This window comes from Globicephala melas, chromosome 3 (genome assembly GCF_963455315.2).
Source record: "Globicephala melas chromosome 3, mGloMel1.2, whole genome shotgun sequence".
NCBI classification, from domain to species: domain Eukaryota; kingdom Metazoa; phylum Chordata; class Mammalia; order Artiodactyla; family Delphinidae; genus Globicephala; species Globicephala melas.
The window spans coordinates 146,993,105-147,002,883 of NC_083316.1; the positions used below are offsets into that span (position 1 = coordinate 146,993,105).

Here is a 9,779-nt window from a genome sequence, read left to right on the forward strand (position 1 = left end):
CGCACGCGCGCACACACACACACACGCACGACAGATGCACCTCTGGTCCCTTCTCCCTTCACCGTTTAAAGAAGGCCCCGGGCTTGGGCTCATCGCCCGCCTGCAGGCCTGCACCTGGGCCAGCACGTATGAGGAGAGAATGCCCTGTAGTTTGGATAATGGGGCAGAAGAAGGATGGCTTGCGGCAAGGCTCGGGCTTGCGGGCTCCTGGCAGAGTCCCTGAGGAGTGAGCCACACCAGCCCCTGCCCACTGGCCCCCAGGCAGGAGACACCAGGCCTCCCAAGTCTATCACGTCAGCTTGTCCCCATGTCCTGGCAGGGGGCAGGGATGCCAGCTCTGCCATCCAGGATCTGGATGACCCCACTGGCAAGGGCTCTGTGAAAGGGACCACAGGGCCCCAGTTTCTGGGCAGTACCCCGGGCCAGGAAGCTGCAAGGACGGCTGCCCCAGCGGCATCCTCTCAGGCATTCCGCACAAAAGGTCATTTAATTTCCCCACCAAAGCTGCCCACTTCCCAGAGGAGAAGGCTCAGGGCCAACAGCGAGTGGATGACAGTAGGTCCCAAATATTACATGTTTCTCTGAAATTCAAACTTCAGACCAGAGCCCAGCTGCTGGGCGCAGAAGCCATGCTCACAACCCTCCGGCCACGCGGCCTACTGAAGAAGCCTCATCTTCTCTCCTTGGGCCAAGGGTGTTCATGCGTCATCACTTGCGCCCACCAGGCCGACAGGATCCTCATCTAGTGGCTCCCTTTCCTGCAGCTGCAGTGACCTGCAGCTGGCCTTGGCCTCCCAGGGGAAGGAGAAAACTGAGTCACACCAACCAAGACCGTTCACCCTATCAGAGCTCTTTCTCCAAGGAAAAAAGCACGCATGATTTGCAACAGGATATGAGTGTCCTAGATGAGAAGTAGTACCACGCATGGAGTGGTCCCCTAGGCCTTTTTTGGCAATGTGGTAACTCTGCCGCTTGCTGACGCCCGTGCACCTCAGGGTGGGTGACAAGCGGTTGGATGATCTGCCCAGGGGAGTGGGGCAACAACTCTAACCTGATTGACCTCAGGGTGCAGACTGCTGAACTCCGGCCTGCAAGTCTTTCCAACCTATTCAGATATAAGCACTACAGGAGGGAGGGCCAGGCCACTGAGCAAGGAGCATTTCAGCCAGAAAAGCGTCTGCTCAGGCCTTCCTCCCCTTGTGGTATTTTAAACTCATCTCTTGCTATTTCTTGGGCTGGAGGACTGGAAAGCCACATCCAGAGCCCTGGTTCCATGGCAGGAGTTGGGGGAGAGTCTCGGAGGCCAGCATCTGTCTGGGGAGGACAGGCTCTTGGAGGAGCTGGAGGATTCGGCTGCTTCAGGACAGGATGAAGTGGTGGGGATGTGGGAACCTGGCTGGAGCCGTCACGGTGTGGCACTGCTTCTCTTTTAAAATGAGCATTCACTGTTTTTATACTTTTACTAAAAACAGGAAATACGTGTTCCCCACAGGACATTTGGAAAATAGAGAAATGCAATGCACAGATGAGCAAAAAAAAAAAAGTGACATATATTTTATCAGCTATGTTTCTGTGCTTTCACAGGCGCCTTCGCTTGTAACCAGGTGCGAGTCAGCCTGAGCACGTTGTTTTGCCAACAGCTTTTACTATTTCATATTCCCGTGACAGAAGATGGAATTTTTGCCAGCTCGATGGTATTCTAGCTCACGGATATAGTACGTTTCATTTATCTTGTTCTCTACAGATGGGTGTTTAAGTGGTCCCCAACGTCTACTATCATAAATGATACTATGTTTGTACACTCCTAATATAGCTCATAGTTATCGAGCCCTTACTCTATGCCAGGCCCATTTAATCCTCACGTCAGCCCTAAGAGATTGGAACTATCATTATTCCCATTTTACAGGTGAGGTACAGAAAGGGTAAGTAATTTGTCTGGGGTCACACTGTTGGTAGGTGGCAGGGCAGGGATCTGAACGCATGCTGTTTGGTGTACTTTCCTTGCTTACCAGAAGCAAGGAATGGCCCAGGTTCCAAGTCTGAACTAAAGGGACATTCAAGTAACTCTTAAGATATGACAGCCCCACCCGCTTTGATCTTGAGACAACTGCAAGAGCCTAGAGTGTAAGAGCCCAGGCTGAGGAGGACCTGGCAGGTGAGGTGAGAGGCCTGGCTTCTTGCAACCATGGACCAGAGGGAACAGGATGGCACAGCGCAGGTGACAAGGTCCATCATTTTTCAGTCCGAAGAAAGCAAGAGCCATTAAAAAAAAACCGACCCGAGGGGGCTTAACGCCTACTGAGGGTACTACCTCTGTGTGACGCAGACAGGCTGCAGGACAAGAACTACCTGTAGAGGAGGTAGGCGGGCTCTGCGTTGCTCACGGGCCTGTCCCAGGGCAGCAGGGTGTTCTGCCTGGGGGCCCGGCACCCCAGAAATGCCTCATGAATGAAAAAGCATGGAAAACAAAGAGCAGGCCCCTAGGGCAGGAGGCAGGAGAGAGGCAGAGATGTGGAGCATGGCTATTACTATCGTTAATGCTAGTTTTCATGACTACCACTGATTGAGTGCCCTTTATACAAAAGGCATCAGCAGTGTGTGAGAGGTGCCCTATACCTGCAGGTAAGCGCTATTACTGGCCCCATTTTACAGACCCTTGGGGAGCTTGTCTGCAAGGTCACCCAGCCCAGGAGCTCATGAAGAGAACTCAAATCCAGGTCCTTTCTTCATGCAGTAATGGTGCGTCCATAAGGAATGTGCTAGGAGCTGGCATTTATCCCTCGGCAGGAGGGATGGAGAATAGGTTGAATGCATACATCATCTAAACAAGCACACAATCATCTTAGAAGGGTGACACTGTCCTCATTTTCCAGATACAGAAACTAAGGCTGGGGGTTGAGTCAGTCACCCAAGACCATGCAGAACTTGAATGTTTGTCTCTGATACCCAAGTTCTTTCCACTCAAGTTTGTTGGCCTGCCATGCCATGTTTCTGCAAAACAGGGTGCCAGGATGGCTGGGATGCTGGGGGCAGCAGGGGATGGGGCAGGCTGGAAAACAGAACGCAGCTAATTTGGGCAGCACATTCAGTTTGTTCCAGACCACTGAGCCTGCCAGCCAGAGGTCTCCCACAGACTGAAACAAGAATGTTGATAATAATGCCTAATAAGGGCGTGACCCATCCTGCAAAAGTCAGCTGCTCAGAGGAGAGACCCGTTGCTCTTAGAGTCTGGCAGGTGGAGAGGGAGGTTTCAAGGCCAGCAGCACAGGGCCTGCCAACCCATCACTCCAGGGGCATCATCAGCCCAGAGCTTCCCTGGGGTGAGAATGACTAAGGGTTGGTGGCAGCTTGTGCTTCATCAGTCCAGGCTGAGTGAATGAACAGTGAGATGAGGGAAGGGCCAGGATGGAGAAACTGGGGCCTGGAGGCTTAAATGATCCACCCAAGGTCACTTCGCTCAGGGGTGGGATCACAGGGCTGCCGCATACACGTACGCCAATCCCCACGCTGCCACTCTTTGCTGTGTGACCTCAGGCATGTGCCTGTACTTCTCTGAGCCTCCAGTCTCAAGGGGAAAACGAGAACACTAGCGTAACTATCTGAAGTACCAGGATCCTGAGTGTATAAATAAATCCTATAAATGAACAGAAAACCAATAACTCAGTATACCAAAAAAAGGGGCAAAAGATAAAACGGGCAATTAATTCACAGCAGAGGAAACTCAAAAGGCTGACAAAGGTGTGAAAAGATACATAACTTTACTAGCAAGCAGGGAAATGCAAACAAGCACTGCCATGAGATACTATTCCGTACCCACTAAAAAGTCTGACAATTCGGAGTGTTAGCGAGGAGCCAGAGCAAAGAGACCCCCAGACACTGCTCCCAGGGACGTTAAATGCACAGGTGAAAATGCACAAACCCCAAGAGCCAGCAATCTCGCCTCAGCTGTACGTGCAAGGAAGCAGCTACAAGAAAGTATCCTAAAAATCTCCTACAGGAGCTCGAATAGACAGGGGTATATTCATAAATGGAATATGAATCAGCAGTTAAAATGAACTGAAGCTACATGTACCAACATAGATCTCAAAAGTGGAATGTTTTGTAGCTTTAAAACTTTCCATACAAGATCTTGGGGACTGCTGAAAAGGTACAAACATTAAAAGGTACACGAGGCCTAGCTGGGAAGGGGCCTGATTGCCACAGGGCACAAGGGACCTTTTTGGGGGTGATGGAAATGTTATAAAACTGGATTGTGATGATGGCTGCACAGCTCCACACATTTATCTAAAGAAATCAGCCAATTGTACACTTACAATGGGTGAATTTATGGTATGTAAATCATACCTCAGTAAAGCTACTGAATAAAAAAATCATATCTGTTGGTCTATTTTTAAAATGTGCATGGGAATGACAAGCACCAAATGTAGGATATTGTTTTTATTTCGGGGGGAGTGACTGTTGGAGTGGGTGCACAGGGGGCTTTGCATGTGCAATATTCCATTTCTTACAAAATAAAAATGATTTGAAATGAATAGGGCAAAACGTAAAGATCTGACAGCTGGATGGTAGACTGACAGATATTTAACTTATCCTATGTATCTGTATACTTGAAATCGTGTATTAGTGTATTGGAAAAGTACCTATTTTAAAGGGCTGTTGTGATGACTAAATACACATAGAGAGCTTAATCCAGTGCCTAGCCCACAACAATGGATTAAATTTCAGCTGCTAAGATTACTGCTTCTATAACTACTTCTAGCATCTTGCTCTTCTTAACATCTAAAGATCTTAAGACAGAGCAAGCCAGTATTTCCTGGCCCCTGCTAAGGGAGACTTTTTTCTAACCCCAAGGCTTCTGTACCTCCCTCTCCAGTGCTGGAAATGGGGTGATCCAAAAAAACCCTGCAAAACCTACAGGGAGCACTTCCTCCTCCCCTCAAGCTGGAAGATAACCTAGCTGGGGAGGGTGTCCCAGGGTGTCACACTTGAAAGCCCCCTTTCCATTCATTTAGAAAGCCCTAGGCTCCACGGCAGGAAGATGCAGGCAGAGAAACGCCAACAGACAGAGTGCAGTGGCTCCAGGGAAGCTTTCTCCAGATGATAATACTGTTGATACTACTGTCAACAATGATCCCTACCCACCCATGGGGATCTCGGAGGCCCTAGGAGCTTCTGGCCCTGCATTCTCCAGATGTGGCCTATGGCTCTGCCCTTGGGCCCACTGATGATGTCTCTGCCCACAAGTGAAGGAGGCTGGGGCCAGGCGTGATGAAGATGCCGCCCTGATCATGGAGAAGATGCCATTTAAGGTGGAACAAGTGGCCCAGCCTTGATGGGCAGCCCTGAGCTCCTGGTGAAGCTCTCCAACGAGATCTACAGCACCTGTGACCTGTTCGCTCCCAGGCAACTGAGTGATGAGACAGGTGGAGGCTGAAGTAGCTGTAAATAGGGAGCAGGTGGTGGGAAGCCTCAGTAACTAACTTGTATGTTCTCATGCAGTGTTTGGGGCAGGGCGGTTAGAAGCCAGGGTGTGTGTGATTTCGCCCTCCTGGGGGACGTGTGTGGAGACATTTTTGGTTGTCACAATTAGGGAGGGGGATGCTTACTGGCACCTAGGGGGTAGAAACCAGAGATGCTGCTGAACATTTTACCATGCACAGGACAGCCCCTCACAACGAAGAACGATCTGGCCCAAAATATCAACACTGCTGAGGCTGAGAAATTCTGCCCTAGAGGGACGCAGCACTATTTACAATTTGCAGATTATAGAAGCAGTTTAGAGAGGTAAATTGACCAGCTCAAGGTCACACAGCAGGAAGTGGCTGAGCCCAGGGCTGTCCAACTCCTCTGCTCATGCCATCTCTCCAGAGTGGCTGGGCCAACTTCAGAGAGGAGGATATACCAAATGGGAAAAAAGTCCAGACCCATGCCAATAGCTACCTCCATGCCCATTCTTTCTAGAGTGGCAGGGGCAGGTATGGTTTGGGAACAGGGGCAGGGGTCACTAGCAGTTGTTGATGGGTTTCCTGCCATCACAGCACTTAACTTTCTCTGTTCCTGTGTATGACTCAGGCTTCAGTTCAACCCATTGCCCCTATTCATCCGATGAAACCAGAAGGCTGGCTAGAAGGGAGGGGGCTCCCTTGCATCACAGGAGTGCCTAAACCCACATGCAGAAAAATAAATTCTTGGTGAAATCCCTCCTCATGTGACTTTGGCATGTTCCCAGTCAGAGTAACATGGATACCACAGGGCAGGGAGGCAGGCATCTGACGGTTATGGAATGTCAACCCTGTCAGTCACAAGATCCCTTCTCCTAGGAAGTGGGCACCATTACCCCCATTTTACAGATGAGGAAACTGAGGATCAGAGAGGCTACACAGCAAGCTGGGTGCCAAGATTTAAACCCAAATCCATGTTAATATTTAGAGACCTGTCTGAAGGAGCCCCTAAAAAGTGGTTGAAGGCTTACAGAGATGCCCCTCAAAGCTGCCGCACCTCCAGAAAACTGGCAGGGAGGGATCTAAACAGAATGAAAAGCCTCAGAGTGATCACAAATGATGGCAAAATTCTCAGTTTTTAAGAGGACTTTGCGTAGGGAAACTACGGGGTATGAAATCTGCAAAGTGGTGTGACCTGGTGGAATAACACTTTTTGGGGTCGAACATACTTGGATTTACATTCCTGTTCTGGCCCTGACTGTGACCTCATCTTTCTGAGCCTTAGTTTCCTCATCTGTCAAATGGGCTTAAGAACCTGTGCCTGATAGTCGTGTGATGAGAGAGGACAGGAGAGAGTGGATGATGATGCCCATTTCTTGGAGGCTGTATATATTCTGGTGCTCCCAGCTCACAGATCTGGTGGGAGGCAGCATGGGGAATTTCAGACTTCCTCCTGTCTGCCATGTTGGTAAAAACTGTCTTCATAGCAAAGAGGCAACTCAGTTATACACTCAACAGGCTCAAACAAGGAACCAAGATTTGGTAGCATTTGAAACAGTTAAAAAGAAAGGGGGTGCGGGGGAGACAATTTAGCCCAGCTCTGGAATCAAGGGAAACTTCACTCTATTTAAAGATGCCACAGGTCCAGGAAATAGCTTCCCACCGCCTGGCTAAGGCTTGAATAACTGGCTGCCCAGCCAATAACAATACAGGCTCACACAGCACACCCTTTCTCGTAGGGAGTGCAGAGTGGCTTCCCCGCTATCTCCTTTCAGAATTGTATAGACTATTCGTGTAAGGCAGGTAGATCTGCTTTATAAGAACGAGCCTCTTAAGAAAAGAGATCCCAAGACGACTTGCAGGGAGGTCAAGGAGCTGAGTTTAGCCAGCCAACGCCCCTCGCTCTTTATTGTTCTATACTTCTTTGTTAGGATTTTTTTTCCCTCCCTCTTGCTCTTTTTTCCTTCCTGGTTAACTTCTCTGCAGCTAGGCGCTGCCACTGCTCCCTTCTCACCACCAGAGACACCATAGCCCCCTTCCCTCCTGCAGAGAGGCCTCCCCAAGGCCTCACCTGGGCCCAACACCACACAGCCCCATTACCCCTCTACCCAGAATCTCTGAGGTAGTCCAAGGGCCCCTTGAACCCACAGATTCAGCTCCTAGGCTGGTGTGGAACCCACTTCCCATCTGGCGGGTCACCATCTACCCCAGGTACACCTTCCAGAGGCAGGGAAAACCGAATGCAGCTCCTTCTTCCAGAACCTGAAGCCTCCCTGCGCCTCAGCCCATCTGAGGGTCCCGTCTGCAAAATGAGGCTACTGGCCCATTTTTTCAAGTCCCCGCCAGCTCTAAACAAGATTCCCATTTTGCCAGGGAGATAACCAAGAGAAAACTTTCATACATTTTTAAACAGAAGTTATTGGAGAGAAGGGGCAGGGATCTTTTTCTTTTTTAAAAAAACTTTTTAATGGTGCAGGCACTCAAGGGATCCATTCTCAGAGATCTCTATCGCTCCGGCTGGCTCCTCCAAAAGGACGGAGCCAACTTGGGGATCCCTGCTGGGGCTACCTGTGGCTGGGCACTGCGGGTCTGAGCGCCTCCAGACAAGGAGGGACAGGACGGGCGGCCTGAGAACAGGCGCCTCTCTCTGTCTCTCTGTTCCCTACACCGGCCAGACTTTTCCACGGATGGGCAGGACGGGAGTTGGGGGGACAAGGAGCAGACGGAGAGGGGGAGAGGGGCGGCAAAGAGACAAGGGGGGGACGAGGCGGGAGGACACGGTGGAGGAGCGGAACAGGGCAAAAGAGAGGAGGGGGAGGGGGAGAGAGGGAGGAGCCGGGAGAGACCCGGGCCGCGCAGCAGCAGTGCCGAGAGGGGAGAGGAGGGGAGGTGGGGGAGAAAGAGCAGGAGGCAGAAGTTTTCAGAGCCGTGGGGGCTCTAGGTCGCCCCCGATGGGGCACGGGCTCAAGGGGGCGTGGGGGTCGCGCGGCACTCACATAATGCTTGTTGGGCACCCGCCGCTTCTGCACGTCCAGCACCTTCACCTCCACGATGCTGCGCCGCGGCGGCATGGCCTCTCCTCCGCGGGGCCGAGTGCGGGTGCGGGGAACGCGGGGTGTTCGGGCGCGCCACAGCGGGCCGGGAACAGCCGGCCGAGCGGGATCCGGGGGCCGAGCGGGATCCGGGGGCCGAGCGGGATCCAGAGCCCGGTCCGAGCACGAGCTGCCGCCGCCGCCCTTCGCTCCGCGCGCCCTCCGGCCCCGCCGCCGCCCGCCCCCGGCCCGCCCCCGGCCGCCCCCGGCCCGCCCCCGACCCGCCCCTCGGCCCGCCCTCCGCGTCGTTGGCCCGCCCCCCTTAAAGGGCCCGGCCCCCACGCCCGCCCCTGGAGCGCGGACACGGCTGGCCCACGTCCGGCCTCGTCAGGGCCTTTGTCCCGGCGGCGAGCCCCCGCGGCTGGGGGAGGGGACGGGCGCGCATCCGCCTTGCGATCACTGATTGACCGGTGGATTCATTCCCGCACTCACTCCTTCTGATACCCACGGTCTGGCGCCGGATGTGAGGGCCAGACTCCAGGGTTCAAACTCCGGCTCTGCTGCTAATCGACTCTGTGACCTTGGGCAAGTGGCTTAACCTCTCTGGGCTCTCTGGGTTTCTTCATCTGTAAAATGGCCCTAGTGCTACAGCCTACCAACCGGGGCTGTCCTCAAGATTAAGTGCATGTGACGTCGGTGGCACTATAAATGTTGGCAGTCGTAAACAGCCCCAAGCCATGGGGATTCAGGGAGGAGCAAGAAAAGCCGCCCCCTCTCCACCCCCCCAACAAATGCAAGTATGATATAATGACAAGAGTAGCAGCAAAACAGGGTAAGAGGGTGGTGAATGCGTGAGGGGCAGTGGATGCCTGTTAACAAGGCCACTGATTCCCAGATGTGGAGCCCTCACTCTATGCCAGCTGCAGTGCCTCCTGCTTTTCTTTGAAAATTTCTCTTTGAATTCTCAGGGCAACTGCGGGGGCAGGGGGTCGGGGGAAGGTGGTTGACCCGTATTACAGAGGAGGTGACTGAGAGCAGCCTCTGGAGTCACAGAGCTGGTGGAGGGACCCCATCACTGGCTGGCTTGAGCCATATTTCAGAAGTTAAAGTTAAGGGTGGCCGGAGCTGCTCCACATTTCTTTATCCAGTGCCTCCTAGAGCCCTGGCTGGGCACTGAGTCATTTTCAGGTGGTACTGGCTGAGCAAACATCTGAATGAGTGTACACATAATGCATGGTTAGGAGGTTTAGGCCCCTGGCCAGTGTTCTCACACTAGTAAGCAGTAAGCAGGGCTCTTTCCAACAAA

The 9,779-nt window shown here is 52.5% G+C and overlaps 1 protein-coding gene across 4 annotated transcripts in view; it reads right to left on the minus strand.

The window, feature by feature from the left end:
- SH3PXD2B (SH3 and PX domains 2B) overlaps positions 1 to 9,095 on the minus strand; it is a 111,874-nt gene extending 102,779 nt beyond the window's left edge. For 2 of the 4 annotated variants that reach the window (XM_060296605.1, XM_060296604.1), the window contains exon 1: positions 8,438 to 8,677. In XM_060296605.1, coding sequence (XP_060152588.1) covers positions 8,438 to 8,512 — 75 coding nt within the window. In that variant the 5' untranslated portion in view covers positions 8,513 to 8,677. Of the gene's footprint in view, positions 1 to 8,437; positions 8,678 to 8,965 lie in introns of those variants that run through there. The other 2 variants (XM_060296606.1, XM_060296607.1) reach the window with 2 other exon arrangements.
- Positions 9,096 to 9,779: the final 684 nt, after the last annotated feature.